At 33.3% G+C, this 21,058-nt stretch overlaps 1 protein-coding gene across 1 annotated transcript; it reads right to left on the minus strand.

Moving 5' to 3' along the window:
• Positions 1–17,260: 17,260 nt before the first annotated feature.
• Positions 17,261–17,911, minus strand: LOC139892676 (uncharacterized). Its single transcript, XM_071875795.1, has one exon. The coding sequence runs from the start codon at positions 17,909–17,911 to the stop codon at positions 17,261–17,263; it is 651 nt and encodes a 216-aa protein (XP_071731896.1).
• Positions 17,912–21,058: the final 3,147 nt, after the last annotated feature.

Here is a 21,058-nt window from a genome sequence, read left to right on the forward strand (position 1 = left end):
TTACAAAAATATGAGTAATCATTCATGACTTATTTACATGAAAACAAAATTACATATCCTTTATATCTAATCCATATACCAACGACCAAAAACACCTACAAACACTTTAATTCTTCAATTTTATTCATCTAATTGATCTCACTCAAGTTCCATCTTCAAGTTCTAAGTGTTCTTCATAAATTCCATAAGTATAGTTTCATAAAAATCAAGAATACTTCCAAGTTTGCAAGTCTACTTCCAAGCTTTCTAATCCATTCCAAGTAATCATCTAAGATCAAGGAACCTTTGTTATTTACAATAGGTTATCTTTCTAATTCAAGGTAATATTCATATTCAAACTTTGATTCAATTTCTACAACTATAACAATCTTATTTAGAGTGAAAATCTTACTTGAACTGTTTTCGTGTCATGATTCTGCTTCAAGAACTTTCAAGCCATCCAAGGATCCTTTGAAGCTAGATCCATTTTTCTCATTTCCAGTAGCTTTATCCAGAAAACTTGAGGTAGTAATGATGTTCATAACATCATTCGATTCATACATATAAAGCTATCTTATTCGAAGGTTTAAACTTGTAATCACTAGAACATAGTTTAGTTAATTCTAAACGTGTTCGCAAACAAAAGTTAATCCTTCTAACATGACTTTTAAAATCAACTAAACACATGTTCTATATCTATATTATATGCTAACTTAATGATTTAAAACCGGAAAACACGAAAAACACCGTAAAACCGGATATACGCCGTCGTAGTAACACTGCTGGCTGTTTTGGGTTAGTTAATTAAAAACTATGTTAAACTTTGATTTAAAAGTTGTTCTTCTGGGAAAATGATATTTCTTATGAACATGAAACTATATCCAAAAATCATGGTTAAACTCAAAGTGGAAGTAAGTTTTCTAAAATGGTCATCTAGACGTCGTTCTTTCGACTGAAATGACTACCTTTATAAAAATGACTTGTAACTTATATTTTCGACTATAAACCTATACTTTTTCTGTTTATATTCATAAAATAGAGTTCAATATGAAACCATAGCAATTTGATTCACTCAAAATGGATTTAAAATGAAGAAGTTATGGGTAAAACAAATTGGATAATTTTTCTTGTTGTAGCTACGTGAAAATTGGTAACAAATCTATATTAATCATATCCTAGCTAAGTTATATTGTATTATACATGTATTCTAATATATTATGTAATCTTGAGATACCATAGACACGTATGCAAATGTTTTGACATATCATATCGACCCATGTATATATATTATTTGGAACAACCATAAACACTCTATATGCAGTAATGTGGGAGTTAGCTATACAGGGTTGAGGTTGATTCCAAAAATATATATACTTTGAGTTGTGATCTAGCCTGAGACGTGTATACACTGGGTCTTGGATTGATTCAAGATAATATATATCGATTTATTTCTGTACATCTAATTGTGGACAACTAGTTATAGGTTACTAACGAGGACAACTGACTTAATAAAACAGTAAAACGTATTAAAAATGTTGTAATTATATTTTGAACATACTTTGATATATATGTACATATTTGTTATAGGTTCGTGAATCGACCAGTGGCCAAGTCTTACTTCCCGACAAAGTAAAAATCTGTGAAAGTGAGTTATAGTCCCACTTTTAAAATCTAATATTTTGGGATGAGAATACATGCAGTTTTATAAATGTTTTACGAAATAGACACAAGTAAATGAAACTACATTATATGGGTGAATGATCGAAGCCGAATATGCCCCTTTTGCTTGGTAACCTAAGAATTAGTAAACCGATCTACTAATTGAGGTGAATCCTAAAGATAGATCTATTGGGCCTAACGAACCCCATCCAAAGTACCGGATGCTTTAGTACTTCGAATTCGTTTTTATCATATCCGAAGGATTTCCTGGAATGATAGGGGATATTCTTATTTGCATCTTGTTAATGTCGGTTACCAGGTGTTCACCATATGAATGATTTTTATCTCTATGTATGGGATGTATATTGAAATACGAAATCTTGTGGTCTATTATTATGATTTGATAATATATAGGTTAAACCTATAATTCACCAACATTTTTGTTGACGTTTTAAGCATGTTTATTCTCAGGTGATTATTAAGAGCTTCCGCTGTTGCATACTAAAATAAGGACAAGATTTGGAGTCCATGCTTGTATGATATTATGTAAAAACTGCATTCAAGAAACTTATTTTTGATGTAATATATTCTTATTGTAAACCATTATGTAATGGTCGTATGTAAACGGTATATTTTAGATTATCATTATTTGATAATCTATGTAATGTTTTTTTTAAACCTTTATCAATAAAATAAAGGTTATGGTTGTTTTAAAAATGAATGCAGTCTTTGAAAAACGTCTCATATAGAGGTCAAAACCTCGCGACGAAATCAATTAATATGGAACGTTTATAATCAATATGAACGGGACATTTCAGTTGGTATCCGAGCGTTGGTCTTAGAGAACCATAAAATTACATTAGTGTGTCTTACCGAGTTTGTTAGGATGCATTAGTGAGTCTAGACTTCGACCGTGTTTTTCTTCAAAATCGATTGCTTAACATTTTTGTTGTTGGAAACTATATATTATTAACATGTAAATATTATGTGATATATTAATCTCTTAACGTGTTTGATATTGTGTGATAGATGTCTACTTCTAGTACAAATCCCATTGATTCACCTAATAATAATGAAGAATCAAATATATTTTAGGAAGATTCACAAATTTCGGAAGAGGAACCGGAAGATGAGGAACCGGAAGAGGAGGAACCGGAAGATGAGGAACCAGGAGAGGAGGAATCGGAAGAGGAGGAACCAGAAGAAGAAGAGGTTCCAGAGGAAGAAATATTGATACCTATAGTAAATCGATTAAATAAAAGAAAATCCTCAGCCAACGGACCAAAGTTAATAATGGTCAATGGTGTTTCCGCCGAGGAAGCAAAATATTGGGAGGATTACCAATTTTCCGATGAATCGGATCCCGATGAGGATTCCGATGATGTTATAGAAATTACCTCGACCCAATTTAATAAAGCGAAAGAAAATAATAAGGGAAAAGGTATAAAAATAGAGAAACTCGATTTCAACCCCGATGAACTTTATATGTATCGACAACATCCGTATTTCCTAAAATGTAACAATGACCCGGGAACCTCTAAACCACCAGGTTTTTCTAAACCTTTATGGAAAACGACGGCTCGTATTAGAGGAACATCATATATTCCTAGAACATTAGGAAAACGAACCAAGTCCGAAGAAGAAGAAACCAGTGATTCAGATTAGAGGGTTGTAATCATGTTGTGTATTATATGTATTGTACTGTACTTGTACTTTTATGTTCTATGTAAAAATTGCTTGTATTGTTTGATAATTATCTTTTACGAATCTAATCCTTGTCTATTTTACAGTATAAAAACAAAATGGACGTTAAGGGTAGACAACCGAATATTTTAGAAGACCTACCAGAGGATATGATTGAGGAAATCTTGTCTAGAGTCGGTCAGAATTCATCAGCACATTTAGTTATGGCGAAATTAACTTGTCAAACATTTGAAAGACTTTCTGGAAATGCCTTATTTTATAAAAGGCTTTCCTTTGATAGGTGGGGTATATCACATTGGGGAGACCGTAAGTTACGCCGTGTTTTCTTTAAAGCATTAAATGCGGGGAACCCAAATGCAATTTTACGCTACGGGTTAAGAACCTATTTTGACTCAACATATCCCAACATAGGATTTCGTGAATTAGAAAGATCTTCTAACATGCAACAAAAAGAAGCATGTTATGCTTACGGGTTAGTGATGTTCACTTCTTACCAAAGTGAGAAAAAGAACATCGGATTGCAACTTTTAAATAAAACATTCCCACAAGTGACGGATTCAGTAGTTGGCATGAGAAACAAGGTTTTTAGATTATTACGCTGTTGAACATTACGAAACCCTCGTCCTTTTGACGACATTACAACATGCTGCCTAGCCAATGGTCATAACGGTTATTTTTCACAAGACCAAGGATGGAAAGTCGTCTTAGTAAAACCAGAATGCATGACTTGTTTCTGGACTTATGAATTACGTGTCTTTTTCCTTTGCTGAACAACTTGCGTATTAACTAGGTTTATCTTCAAAACTGTCCTGTATCAAAGTGTACTATATTTCATGTTATATGTAATATAGCGAGGTTGTAAGTTTGAAGAATATTTATATATGATATATTATTATAATCAGTTTTTCATATGGAATTGTAGTAGTTGAATTGTATATTAGCTACTAAGTATGAACTTAACGGGTAGGTAGTACCCAAATTTAAACTTATAAAGCGCTAATATGAAGAAAAAGCTTATATAAATGAGTTCATATTATGCTACGAAATACTATTGACTACTCTTAATATTCTGTATGATTAACTCGATTCAGTTGGCTATTTTGAAGGAAATGGCACCGACTACTCGACAAACCATGAATATGAGCGAAGAGAAATTTCGTACCTTTCTTGCTGCAAACATAGCCGCAGTACAGGCTGCATTACATACCAACAATAACTCTGAATCTAGCAATGCAGCTAACGGCGCAAGAAATCGTGTAGGATGCTCCTACAAAGAATTCACTGCCTGCAAACCTTTGGAATTTGATGGAACCGAAGGACCAATTGGATTGAAACGGTGGACCGAGAAAGTCGAATTGATGTTTTCCATAAGTAAGTGTACTGAAGAGGACAAAGTTAAGTACGCTACGCATACCTTCACAGGTACTGCGTTAACGTGGTGGAACACCTATCTTGAACAGGTAGGACAAAATGCTGCTTACGCACTACCGTGGTCGGCATTCAAGCAATTAATGAACGAGGAGTACCGTCCTAGAAACGAAGTCAATAAACTCAAGGCAGAACTTAGAGAGTTACGAACACAAGGGTTCGACGTTACTACATATGAACGACGATTCACAGAGTTGTGCCTATTGTGTCCGAGAGCATTTGAAGATGAAGAAGAGAAGATCGACGCATTTGTAAAAGGGTTACCAGTAAGGATTCAAGAAGATGTGAGTTCACACGAGCCCGCTTCTATACAGAAGGCAAGTCGAATGGCTCATAAACTCATAAATCAGATTGAGGGAAGAATTAAAGAGCAGGCAGCCGAAGAAGCCAACACAAAACAACTCAAGAGGAAGTGGGAGGAAAACGGTGACAAGAGTCACCAGTACAACAACAACAACAATTAAAACCACAATCGCAACAACTATCCCAACAACCGCAACAACAATCGTAACAATAACCGCAATCTTAACAATAACTACAACAAACATCCCAATAACAACAACAACAACTACAACAACCGTTTCAACAACAATAACAATCCCAACAACAACCTCAATAACAACAAAGGCAACAAAAACCAAAAACAGCCATGTCATAGGTGTGAAGAAAATCATCAAGGGTTTTGCACGACATTTTGCAACAGGTGTAAAAGAAATGGTCATAGCGCGACAAAGTGTGAGGTCTACGGACCAAAGTTTAACAGAACTAAAGGAACAAATAATGTCGGAACAAGTAATGCCGAAATGAATAGTGTCGGAGCAAGTAATACCAACGCTGTTTGTTATAAATGTGGAAAACCGGGCCACATTATTAGAAATTGCCCGAATCAGGGGAATACTAATGGGCAGGGCCATGGAAGAGTTTTCAATATTAATGCGGCAGAAGCACAGGAAGACCCGGAGCTTGTTACGGGTACGTTTCTTATTGACGATAAATCTGCTTATGTTTTATTTGATTCGGGTGCGGATAGAAGCTATATGAGTAGAGAATTTTGTGCTAAATTAAGTTTTCCATTGACGCCTTTGGATAGTAAATTTTTACTCGAATTAGTAAATGGTAAATTAATTTCAGCAGATAATATATGTCGGAATCGAGAAATTAAACTGGTTAGCGAAACATTTAAGATTGACTTGATACCAGTAGAGTTAGGGAGTTTTGATGTGATAATCGGTATGGACTGGTTGAAAGAAGTGAAAGCAGAGATCGTTTGTTACAAAAATGCAATTCGCATTATACGAGAAAAAGGAAAACCCTTAATAGTATACGAAGAAAAGAACAACGCGAAGTTAAATCTTATTAGTAACCTGAAGGCACAAAAACTAATAAGAAAAGGTTGCTATGTTGTGCTAGCACACGTCGAGAAAGTCAATTTCGAAGAAAAGAACATCAATGATATTCCCGTCGCAAAAGAATTTCCCGATGTATTTCTGAAAGAATTACCGGGACTACCTCCACACCGATCCGTTGAATTTCAAATAGACCTTGTACCGGGAGCTGCACCAATAGCTCGTGCTCCATACAGACTCGCACCTAGCGAAATGAAGGAACTTCAGAGCCAATTACAAGAACTTTTAGAGCGTGGTTTCATTCGACCAAGCACATCACCGTGGGGAGCTCCTGTTTGGTTTGTCAAGAAGAAGGATGGTACATTTAGGTTGTGTATCGACTACCGAGAGTTGAACAAACTTACCATCAAGAACCGCTACCCACTACCGAGAATCGACGACTTATTTGATCAACTACAAGGCTCGTCTGTTTATTCAAAGATTGATTTACGTTCTGGATATCATCAAATGCAGGTGAAGGAGGATGATATTCCAAAGACTGCTTTTAGGACGCGTTACGGTCATTACGAGTTTATGGTTATGCCGTTTGGATTGACTAACGCCCCAGCTATGTTCATGGACCTCATGAACCGAGTGTGTGGGCCATATCTTGACAAGTTTGTCATTGTTTTCATCGATGACATACTTATTTACTCGAAGAATGATCAAGAGCACGAGGAGCATTTGAGAAAAGTGCTAGAGTTGATGAGAAAAGAAAAACTGTACGCTAAGTTTTCAAAGTGTGCATTTTGGCTGGAAGAAGTTCAATTCCTCGGTCACATAGTAAACAAAGAAGGTATTCAGGTGGATCCAGCAAAGATTGAAACTGTTGAAAAGTGGGAAACCCCGAAAACTCCGAAACATATACGCCAATTTTTAGGGCTAGCTGGTTATTACAGGAGATTCATCCAAGATTTTTCCAAAATAGCAAAACCCTTGACTGCATTAACGCATAAAGGGAGGAAATTTGAATGGAAGGATGAACAAGAAAAAGCGTTTCAATTGTTGAAGAAAAAGTTAACTACGGCACCTATATTGTCATTACCTGAAGGGAATGATGATTTTGGAATATATTGTGACGCCTCAAAGCAAGGTCTCGGTTGTGTATTAATGCAACGAACGAAGGTAATTTCTTATGCGTCTAGACAATTGAAGATTCACGAGCAAAATTATACGATGCATGATTTGGAATTAGGCGCGGTTGTTTTTGCATTAAAGACTTGGAGGCACTACTTATATGGGGTCAAAAGTATTATATATACCAACCACAAAGACACATATTTAATCAGAAACAACTGAACATGAGGCAGCGCAGATGGATTAAATTGTTGAATGATTACGACTTTGAGATTTGTTACCACCCAGGGAAGGCAAAGGTGGTAGCCGACGCCTTGAGCAAAAATGACAGAGAACCCATTCGTGTAAAATCTATGAATATAATGATTCACAATAACCTTACTACTCAAATAAAGGAGGCACAACAAGGAGTTTTAAAAGAGGGAAATTTAAAGAATGAAATACCCAAAGGATCGGAGAAGCATCTTAATATTCGGGAAGACAGAACCCGGTATAGGGCTGAAAGAATTTGGGTACCAAAATTTGGAGATATGAGAGAAATGGTACTTAGAGAAGCTCATAAAACCAGATACTCAATACATCCTGGAACGGGGAAGATGTACAAGGATCTCAAGAAACATTTTTGGTGGCCATGTATGAAAGCCGATGTTGCTAAATACGTAGGAGAATGTTTGACGTGTTCTAAGGTCAAAGCAGAGCATCAGAAACCATCAGGTCTACTTCAACAACCCGAAATCCCGGAATGGAAATGGGAAAACATTACCATGGATTTCATCACTAAATTGCCAAGGACTGCAAGTGGTTTTGATACTATTTGGGTAATAGTTGATCGTCTCACCAAATCAGCACACTTCCTGCCAATAAGAGAAGATGACAAGATGGAGAAGTTAGCACGACTGTATTTGAAGGAAGTCGTCTCCAAACATAGAATACCAATCTCTATTATCTCTGATAGGGATGGCAGATTTATTTCAAGATTCTGGCAGACATTACAGCAAGCATTAGGAACTCGTCTAGACATGAGTACTGCCTATCATCCACAAACTGATGGGCAGAGTGAAAGGACGATACAAACGCTTGAAGATATGCTACGAGCATGTGTTATTGATTTTGGAAACAGTTGGGATCGACATCTACCATTAACAGAATTTTCCTACAACAACAGCTACCATTCAAGCATTGAGATGGCGCCGTTTGAAGCACTTTATGGTAGAAAGTGCAGGTCTCCGATTTGTTGGAGTAAAGTGGGAGATAGACAGATTACGGGTCCGGAGATAATACAAGAAACTACCGAGAAGATCATCCAAATTCTACAATGGTTGAAAACCGTCCAAAGTCGACAAAAGAGCTACGCTGACATTAAAAGAAAAGATATAGAATTTGAAATTGGAGAGATGGTCATGCTTAAAGTTGCACCTTGGAAAGGCGTTGTTCGATTTGGTAAACGAGGGAAATTAAATCCAAGGTATATTGGACCATTCAAGATTATTGATCGTGTCGGACCAGTAGCTTACCGACTTGAGTTACCTCAACAACTCGCGCCTGTACATAACACTTTCCACGTCTCGAATTTGAAGAAATGTTTTGCTAAAGAAGATCTCATTATTCCGTTAGACGAAATCCAAATCAACGAAAAACTTCAATTCATCGAAGAACCCGTCGAAATAATGGATCGTGAGGTTAAAAGACTTAAACAAAACAAGATACCAATTGTTAAGGTTTGATGGAATGCTCGTAGAGGACCCGAGTTCACCTGGGAATGAGAAGATCAGATGAAGAAGAAATACCCGCACTTATTTCCAGAAGATACGTCAACACCTCCAACTTCTTAAAATTTCGGGACGAAATTTATTTAACGGGTAGGTACTGTAGTGACCCGAACTTTTCCATGTTTATATATTTTAAATGAAATTGATATTTACATTATTAAGTGTTTCCAACATGTTAAGCAATCAAACTTGTTAAGACTTGATTAATTGAAATAGGTTTCATATAGACAATTGACCACCTAAGTTGACCGGTGATTCACGAACGTTAAAACTTGTAAAAACTATATGATGACATATATATGATTATATATATAGTTAACATGATATTATGATAAGTAAGTATCTTATTAGGTATTTTAACAATGAGTTATATACATAAAATTGAGTTTATTAAATTAAAAAAAAAACTCGAAAACGATATATATAACGATTATCGTTATAACAACGTCTTACTAGGTACATATGAATCATATTAAGATATTGATACACTTGGTTAATTATGTTAAATGATAAGTAAATATATCATTAAGTGTATTAACAATGAACTACATATGTAAAAATAAGACTACTAACTTAATGATTTCAAAACGAGACATATATGTAACGATTATCGTTGTAACGACAACGACATTTAACTGTATATATATCATACTAAGATATATTATATATCATAATATCATGATAATGTAAAAATTTAACATCTCATTTGATATAATAAACAATGAGTTAACAACATTTAACAAGATCGTTAACCTAAAGGTTTCAAAACAACATTTACCTGTAACGACTAACGATGACTTAACGACTTAGTTAAAATGTATATACATGTAGTGTTTTAATATGTATTCATACACTTTTAAAAGACTTCAAGACACTTATCAAAATACTTCTACTTAACAAAAATACTTACAATTACATCCTCGTTCAGTTTCATCAACAATTCTACTCGTATGCACCCGTATTCGTACTCGTACAATACACAGCTTTTAGGTGTATGTACTATTGGTATATACACTCCAATGATCAACTCTTAGCAGCCCATGTGAGTTACCTAACACATATGGGAACCATAATTTGGCAACTAGCATGAAATATCTCATAAAATTACAAAAATATGAGTAATCATTCATGACTTATTTACATGAAAACAAAATTACATATCCTTTATATCTAATCCATATACCAACGAACAAAAACACCTACAAACACTTTCATTCTTCAATTTTCTTCATCTAATTGATCTCTCTCAAGTTCCATCTTCAAGTTCTTAGTGTTCTTCATAAATTCCATAAGTATAGTTTCATAAAAATCAAGAATACTTCCAAGTTTGCAAGTCTACTTCCAAGCTTTCTAATCCATTCCAAGTAATCATCTAAGATCAAGGAACCTTTGTTATTTACAGTAGGTTATATTTCTAATTCAAGGTAATATTCATATTCAAACTTTTTCAATTTCTACAACTATACCAATCTTATTTTGAGTGAAAATCTTACTTGAACTGTTTTTGTGTCATGATTCTGCTTCAAGAACTTTCAAGCCATCCAAGGATCCTTTGAAGCTAGATCCATTTTTCTCATTTCCAGTAGCTTTATCCAGAAAACTTGAGGTAGTAACGATGTTCATAACATCATTCGATTCATACATATAAAGCTATCTTATTCGAAGGTTTAAACTTGTAATCACTAGAACATAGTTTAGTTAATTCTAAACTTGTTCGCAAACAAAATTTAATTCCTTCTAACTTGACTTTTAAAATCAACTAAACACACGTTCTATATCTATATGATATGCTAACTTAATGATTTAAAACCAAAAAACACGAAAAACACCGTAAAACCGGATATACGCCGTCGTAGTAACACCGAGGGCTGTTTTGGGTTAGTTAATTAAAAACTATGTTAAATTTTGATTTAAAAGTTGTTCTTCTGGGAAAATGATCTTTCTTATGAACATGAAACTATATCCAAAAATCATGGTTAAACTCAAAGTGGAAGTATGTTTTCTAAAATGGTCATCTAGATGTCGTTCTTTCGACTGAAATGACTACCTTTACAAAAACGACTTGTAACTTATATTCCCGACTATAAACCTATACTTTTTCTGTTTATATTCATAAAATAGAGTTCAATATGAAATCATAGCAATTTGATTCACTCAAAACGGATTTAAAATGAAGAAGTTAAGGGTAAAACAAGATTGGATAATTTTTCTTGTTGTAGCTACGTAAAAATTGGTAACAAATCTATATTAATCATATCCTAGCTAACTTATATTGTATTATACATGTATTATAATATATTATGTAATCTTGGGATACCATAGAAACGTATGCAAATATTTTAACATATCATATCGACCCATGTATATATATTTTTTGGAACAACCATAGACACTCTATATGCAGTAATGTGGGAGTTAGCTATACAGGGTTGAGGTTGATTCCAAAATTATATATACTTTGAGTTGTGATCTAGCCTGAGACGTGTATACACTGGGTCGTGGATTGATTCAATATAATATATATCGATTTATTTCTGTACATCTAATTGTGGACAACTAGTTATAGGTTACTAACGAGGACAACTTACTTATTAAAACAGTAAAACATATTAAAAATATTGTAATTATATTTTGAACATACTTTGATATATATGTACATATTTGTTATAGGTTCGTGAATCGACCAGTGGCCAAGTCTTACTTCCCGGCGAAGGAAAAATCTGTGAAAGTGAGTTATAATCCCACTTTTAAAATCTAATATTTTGGGATGAGAATACATGCAGTTTTATAAATGTTTTACGAAATAGACATAAGTAAATGAAACTACATTATATGGGTGAATGATCGAAGCCGAATATGCCCCTTTTGCTTGGTAGCCTATGAAATGTCCCGTTCTTATTGATTAAAAACGTTCCATATTAATTGATTTCGTTGCGAGGTTTTAACCTCTATATGAGACGTTTTTCAAAGACTGCATTCATTTTAAAACAAACCATAACCTTTATTTCATCAATAAAGGTTTAAAAGCTTTACGTAGATTATCAAATAATGATAATCTAAAATATCCTGTTTACACGCGACCATTACATAATGGTTTACAATACAAATATGTTACAACGAAATAAGTTTCTTGAATGCAGTTTTTATACAATATCATACAAGCATGGACTCCAAATCTCGTCCTTATTTAAGTATGCGACAGCGGAAGCTCTTAATAATCACCTGAGAATAAACATGCTTAAAACGTCAACAAAAATGTTGGTGAGTTATAGGTTTAACCTATATATTATCAAATCATAATAATAGACCACAAGATTTCATATTTCAATACACATCCCATACATAGAGATAAAAATCATTCATATGGTGAACACCTGGTAACCGACATTAACAAGATGCATATTTAAGAATATCCCCATCATTCCGGGACACCCTTCGGATATGATATAAATTTCGAAGTACTAAAGCATCCGGTACTTTGGATGGGATTTGTTAGGCCCAATAGATCTATCTTTAGGATTCGCGTTAATTAGGGTGTCTGTTCCCTAATTCTTAGATTACCAGACTTAATAAAAAGGGACATATTCGATTTCGATAATTCAACCATAGAATGTAGTTTCACGTACTTGTGTCTATTTTGTAAATCATTTATAAAACCTGCATGTATTCTCATCACAAAAATATTAGATTTTAAAAGTGGGACTATAACTCACTTTCACAGATTTTTTACTTCGTCGGGAAGTAAGACTTGGCCACTGGTCGATTCACGAACCTATAACAAATATGTACATATATATCAAAGTATATTCAAAATATATTTACAACACTTTTAATACATTTTGATGTTTTAAGTTTATTAAGTCAGCTGTCCTCGTTAGTAACCTACAACTAGTTGTCCACAGTTAGATGTACAGAAATAAATCGATATATATTATCTTGAATCAATCCACGACCCAGTGTATACATATCTCAGTATTGATCACAACTCAAACTATATATATTTTGGAATCAACCTCAACCTTGTATAGCTAACTCCAACATTCACATATAGAGTGTCTATGGTTGTTCCGAAATATATATAGATGTGTCGACATGATAGGTTGAAACATTATATACATGTCTATGGTATCTCAAGATTACATAATATACAATACAAGTTGATTAAGTTATGGTTGGAATAGATTTGTTACCAATTTTCACGTAGCTAAAATGAGTAGTTTTTACCAATTTTGTTTTGCTCGCCATTTCTTCGTTTCTAATCCTTTTTAAGCGATTTAAGCGGCCACGATTTCGTATTGAACTTGAATTTATGAAAATAAACATAAAAGGTATAGGTTTATAGTCAGAAATATAAGTTATAAGTCATTTTTGAAAGAGGTAGTCATTTCCGTCGAAAGAACGACATCTTGATGACTGTTTTGAAAAACATACTTTCACTTTGAGTTTAACCATGTCCGAAGGATTTTCTGGAATGATAGGGGATATTCTTATATGCATCTTGTTAATGTCGGTTACCAGGTGTTCACCATATGAATGATTTTTATCTCTATGTATGGGATGTATATTAAAATATGAAATCTTGTGGTTTATTATTATGATTTGATAATATATAGGTTAAACCTATAATTCACCAATATTTTTGTTGATATTTTAAGCATGTTTATTCTCAGGTGATTATTAAGAGCTTCCGCTGTTGCATACTAAAATAAGGACAAGATTTTGAGTCCATGATTGTATGATATTATGTAAACACTGCATTCAAGAAACTTATTTTTGATGTAATATATTCTTATTGTAAACCATTATGTAATGGTCGTATGTAAACGGTATATTTTAGATTATCATTATTTGATAATCTACGTAATATTTTTTTTAAACCTTTATCGATAAAATAAAGGTTATGGTTGTTTTAAAAATGAATGCAGTCTTTGAAAAATGTCTCATATAGAGGTCAAAACCTCGCGACGAAATAAATTAATATGGAACGTTTATAATCAATATGAACGGGACATTTCACTAGTGACGAGTTCCATTTCGTACGATTGAGTAAAAGGTTTTTAGATATGAAATGATTTTCGAATATTAGATGATATTCTAACTACATATAATACTTATATATAGCATAAAGATTTCGCAAATTACGGAGAAAATTTCGAAAGCTGTTAGGCAAAGGTAACAGTAACAGATACGTTAAGATATGAATTAGCAGATACGCTAAGATATGAATTTTGTCTATACACTATTCATGCAATCCAGACAGTAAGATATGTCTAGATTTAAAAATGATAATCAAGTGATTCCCTAAGAATGATAAGTAGGTAATTTTCGACAGGAAATGATAAGCAAAACTTTTGACATGCAGACACGGTCGAAGTCCAGACTCACTAATGCATCTAATCAACTATCAGTTAGACACACTAATGCAAGACCTGGTTCGCTAAGGCCACCGCTCTGATACCAACTGAAATGCCCCATTCATATACATTATAAACGATTCACAATAGTTGATTACATGAATATAGTTCCAAAATTTTGAGACTCAGTATTACAGACTTTGCTTATCGTGTCGAATTCATATAAAGATCAAGTTTAAATTTGGTCGAAAATTTCCGGGTCGTCACACGTAAATAAATAAATATATACATACACTTTAATATTTAAATATATGTATAAATAATATATATAAATGCGTAAATAATAACTAATATATACCCGTCCTAGCTTTCCCGTCAAACGAATCTTCGGAAACCATAATCCAACTTTCCGCCAACCGTAACTCGTCCCACCGTCGGTTGCAGGAAGTCGGAAAATTGACGGCGAGATCGACGCCGTCACGTTGTCGACCGACCGTCGATCTCACCGTCGATCTCACCGTCGATTTTAGGGGACGGTGAAAATTTTTTATGGACACCGTGTGTTCTTAAAGACATGGTTTTATAAGGAAAGAAAGAGAAGAAAAGAAATGAATTGGAAAGAAATGACTTTTTTTTTTTTTTTTAAGATTTTTAAGGAGAGTAAAGAAAAGAAGTAAAATGATGATTGTGATTAATTTTTCTCCCCAACAAATGCTTCTATATCGAAAGAATCTCAGGCCCCTTTTGGTTAACAGAATTTCAAGAAAAATTTGATGGAATTGGAATTTAATTTCTTAGTCAGCTCCGTTAGTTTGACATATTTTGGGAGAAATTAAATTTCTTGGAATCATGAGATACCTTCATTTATGAAATGTTCATTCTTTCAGAATATTGATCGATTTGAACTTCTTCCAAAACTGAATCTATGGAAAATCAAACATCCTCAAATATGTACCTTTACATTTTACGTACATTTCGGCACGCATAACTGAGCCTGTTTTCGAGGCGAGTTTTATACACGCTTTTTTTGAGGCGTGTTTGCTTTTTTCAACGCACTTTTTTTAAGGCGCGTTTTTTACGAGATTTTTTCGACGCGCATTTTCAGTGCGCGTTTTTCGAGGAGCCTTTTCGAGGTGAATTTTCGACACGCTTTTTTCGAGGCGCATTTTCTAGGAGTGTTTGCTTTTTCCGAGGCGTGTTTTTTGAAGCGCTTTTTTAACACGTGTTTTCGGCACATTTTTGGCTCGCGTTTTCGATTCGCGAATCTAAAAACTGAAAGCGAGACTGAAAATGAAAATGAAAATGAAAATTGGAAACGTAAAATTATTTGTAATAACTTTTTTGTTATTTTATAGAATGGAATTCAATTCCATTCTATGTTAATAAAAAAATTCATTTTTTCACATTTCGAGAAATTTAGCAATTACAACTCTTTCATATTTCAATTCCTTGGACACATTCTATTTTTTTATAAAATCATTCTTCCAACCAAAGGGACATAGCTTTCTTCCCTTTTATTTCTTTTTACTCATTTCTTTTCTTTCGTAAAATACTCAGAAACTGATCGTTAATATTACAGTAATTAAACAGGTGATCTAGTTAAATAAGGAAAGTAGCTTAAAGATGTGTCTGTTTTTAACCTAGGTGACGAGTGACCTATGTTTCGTAAATACCTTGCGGGAATAATTGAATTATTGATCAATTGTGGCATTTGACACTTGACAATTAGTGGTGGTTACAACTTCATACTTGCATTACTGCTTTTGACACAAAGTTTTCATATGTAAATAACCAATGATTTAATACTTTAAACTACAAGGTGTTGTGCATAATTATGTAATAGTTACATTGTTTAACACAACATATATCTGTTATTCAGGGGAAAATTTAATTTATATTTATCATTTTATAATATTAATTAATAATAAATATTAAGATTCGCATGTACATATATGTATTACGCAATACGCATTAAAATTTACAGAACTTTATTTCACGTATCTCTCGATTTTATTGATTTTCGCAAAATATGAAACTTAATTAGAAGCAATAACTGAGAAAGGAATGTAAATCCAACCTGACCAGTCAATAGCAACACTTTTACACCTATTCGAGATACTGAATTTCGAATAATAATATGGCTCATGATTAATATGGATCATCTAAAAGGTGTTACCAAGACAATTTTGTTGATTTTTTTTTATTAGTCCTTAGAATTATAAAATTTTACTGAATGGACCCTCAATTGTATGTTATACCATAACTAACCTCAACTGATGAATGCATAACTTTTTACTATCTTTAGATCAAGTACCTACATATTAATGGATATGCATGCGCGCATTCTCTAATGCAAACACGTCATTGTTACAATTAACGTGTGATGCTAGTAAACGTACGTACCTTCGATCTCGGTACTATCCTTTAATCGCTTTTCACCATAAAGTTTTCAAAAAAGTTATATTAAAAGTATTATAATATGTAACGAGGTTTGGACCGTAAGACATCATGTTTGAACGTTCATCGAAAATTAACAGGATATATGTGACAGGCTAGCATATATACTATTACAATTAACTTATCATAGATCTTAAAATAATGTTTTGTAAGATGACATCATATGATGAAAATGTCGTCAACATTTCGTTATCTTTAACATAACTACATTCTTATCTTGATTTTTTTTTTGAACGTCAAATTTTATAAAAGGTTACCACCTCACTAGCGAGAAAACTAGAGAGGGGCGCACACAAACAAATTACAATGGCTTTACAAGCCAATCGTTCCAATTAACATTTTCTTTGCCTCTATCCGTAATCAAATTAAAAGAGTACATACGAATTAAATCAAATAACTCTTGTTTCTTCAATTTCTTCGAAGCAAATAGATCATCGTTCCGGTACCTTCAAAGAATCAATGTCGAAGCAGCAAAGATGTTATACAAGCGCAGTTTTGAACCAGCAGATGCGTTCCACCCTTGTTCCCATTCACTATATTCGGCCCAATCTTCAAAACTCGAGAACAAAACGTCCACCCAGATTCGAATTCTCCTCCAAATATCGATGGCAATGTCACATGTAAACAAAACATGTGAGACTGACTCTATCCAATTCGGGCAAACAAGGCACCTAATATCATTGATCTCCATGCCACGAGCCGAGATATTTAGGCTAGTAGGCAACCTATTTAACGCGACTCTCCAAATAAAGACATTGACTTTTCTAGGCAAAGAACGTACCCATTTCGTGCTCAATGATCCACCTGTGAGAACCCGACTGTCTATGTAATTTCGAGTAGAGCAGACTTTAAAAATCTCATCGGTTGTTAAAGACCACGTCCATGAGTCATCTGATTGAGTTAGAACCGTGTTACCCAAAAACGAGACCAGCTCATCAAGTTGAGTGGCAGTTCGAGATCCCTGGAAATTTCTGACCCAATTCCATGACCAAGCACCCTGCACCAATCGATCAGATAACTTACATTCTTTATCCGCCTCTAGATGAAAAAGTCTAAGGAATTTGTCTTTCAAAATCACGCCATCCTTCCATATATCCATCTAGAAATTGATCTTTTTCCCATCCCTAATCCTTCTTCTAAACACGTCAACGAGGAGCAAATGTTTATCAAAAATCACCTTGTAGTTGCACAATATATGTGACCATGTACCAGGCTGAGAAGTGAGCCCTCAAATGCTTCTGATATAGAACCATGAATAGCGCATACAATCTTTGCCCAAAGTGCATCAGGATTAGTTCGCAAACGCCATAGCCATTTTCATAACAATGCTTGGTTGAAAGCACGCAAGCTTCCAATATTTAGACCTCCAACATCAAAAGATGCCATAATATGATCCCAACTAACCCATTGCATTTTTTTTTATTAGTATCCGTACTACCCAAAAATATGAAGCTCTAATAACTTCAAGCTCATTAACAACCGCTTCTTGACATTTAAAAACCAAGAGGTAATAGGTTCCAAGGCTACCGAGCACTGATTTAACTAAGTAAGTCTCCCGCTGATCAAAAGCATGTTAGCCTTCCAACCCGCCAACTTTTTTTTGAAATGTTCAACTAATGGTTTCCAACTTCCAATTCTATTCATATTGATACTGATAGGAAGACCCAAGTAATCAAACGGGAACTCACCTTAAGAGCATCCGTTAGTATTTAAAAAATCGTCAACTTCCTCCTGTTGCACACTTACACCAATATAAGTGTGATTTTGACACATTAATTTTAAGGCCTGCATAACCATGAAAATCGTTAAAAACATTAATAATATTAACCAAACTCCCCCTATTCCATTTTGATACAATTACCGCATCATCCGCATAAAAAGATGAGAAATAGTGAACTCCGGACTTCCCACAAGACCGTATCATACGCCTTTTTGAAATCCACCTTTAAAATGAGAAGCTTTTTCTTCATATTCTTATACCAACTCTGTGATGACCCGGAAATTTCCGATCAAATTTAAACTTTAATCTTTATATTATTCCGACAAGATAAGCAAAGTCTGTTAAACCGAGTCTTCAAATTTTTGAACTGTTTACATGAATTCATCTAACCTTTGACCATTCCCGACGATTCACGAACAATTATTGTAAATAAATATATATATAATTAATAAATACTAAAGATTCAAAATAATATATCATTAACAAATATGATATAATCAATAAATTGTAATATATTAAAATATAATTACAAGTTTGAATATAACTATTATATTAATATTTTATCATTACTTTCATTATTAATTTTAATATTAATATTAATATTGTATTATTACTATTATTATGAAATTTAATATCGTATAAGATGTTATATTATTATTGCTAATATTATATTCAATATCATTAATAATATTATTTTTATCATTTTTATTATTATTATCATTATTAATTATTATTAAACTTATTAAGATCATTATTATTGTTATTATTATAGTTATTAGAAAATAATATTATTTATTATATTTATCATTAATAATATCATTAAAATCATTTTTTAATATTATTTGATAATATTAATATTATTATTAATTCTAGTATTAACATTATTAAAATTTTAATTAATTATAATTATTAAATATTAATTATATGAGATCTGGTGTACGATTACAGAATCCATATTGTTAGACATCTCAATCACAAAAGAATTTCGATGGCTATACTGTGCTTAATTGATATGTAATTGAACTACTATATTTGTTGTATTGCCTTTTTCAGTGAGTGTAACTATCAATTCTATTCTTTCACTTAAAGTTAAAAAGATCGTACTATTATTATTATTCATTTCTGGATCTTTGTTTTCTTTCATTCCACTAATCAATTAACAATGAATATATCTACATAATTAACACATATGCATGGACATACATATCACACTCATAGTGCGAGACTTTTGCAACAACAAAAAAAAAAAACATCCACATCCACTAATTGTTTCTATCTCTCTCCCTCACTCTTTGTGAAACCCATCTATCTTTTCTTCTCCTTGCTTCTTTCTTGTCGAACATAATCCTCACCGGCCACCTATGATAACGACTTTAGCAACCACCTTAACACCATCAAGTCACCGGGAACTGCTGTAGCTTTACGTTCATGTTTCTGTTCCACAGCCACGACCACAACCACCATTCTCATGATTTATGTGTCGAGAATCTGCAGCTACTATACTTCTATTTCCGGAGATAATTCACACCACAGTCACTATTTAAACATCATCGCAGCTTCATCATCCTTAACTCCATGTCCACTATCTCTCACTCTTTCTACTCTCTCTTTATATATATATATATATATATATATATATATATATATATATATATATATATATATATATATATATATATATATATATTTTTTTTGTGAACACCCATGAACTTCAAAAAGAACGACTGCAACCCACATTTTTCTTTCGAATTCTATTAAGAATTAAGAATGAGAAGAAGTCGAGACAATAAATGTTACATATATTAGTTTTCTGTTTCCTTTTTGCTCAAACCCCACCTCCATCGAAAGATCCACTTGCAATTTTCATAATGTCGATTGGTATCATATAACACCACTAGCCTTATTTAAGAAAAAGGTATTCTATTAAACAAAATCATGGACCACATATTCAAATCCTTTTCTTGACCGAATGATTGATACTTTCTTGAACTGCTAGTTGTTTTTCCTATACCTACATCGCCACTCCTGTTGTTACTACTGCTACTTTCTGTTTTGACTCGAAGAACACACAAAACAACCACCAAACCCGTTTGATTTATCTCTCTTCCTACCTGCTCGAAATTATTATTAATATATTGGTGTTTCGAATAGACTGCTAGTCGACAATATCAAAACCTTTATGTTTTCATTTGCTAATCTATCGAACACCACCTGATATCCTCACCCACTTGCACTTTTACTCTTTTCTGTTTAAAAAGCAATAACAATCAAACCACACTCTCTTTATATACCCGAGAACATATACATACACTTGATAACCGAGTTAATCACAACTGAAAATCACCACAATACTCCACCACCTCAAATGTGAACCATCTCAAACTATGTTTTGTCTCTCGGCTATTTAAGCTACAAATTGGTAAGTAATGATATTACATCTTGAAAGAGATTACCATTTATAATATATTATTTCTTCCCTTTTTCCTTGCCGAAAGTATTCAACCAACCTCCCACTTGTTGATTAAA

The sequence above is a fragment of the Rutidosis leptorrhynchoides genome, chromosome 1, assembly GCF_046630445.1.
Source record: "Rutidosis leptorrhynchoides isolate AG116_Rl617_1_P2 chromosome 1, CSIRO_AGI_Rlap_v1, whole genome shotgun sequence".
Classification (NCBI taxonomy): domain Eukaryota; kingdom Viridiplantae; phylum Streptophyta; class Magnoliopsida; order Asterales; family Asteraceae; genus Rutidosis; species Rutidosis leptorrhynchoides.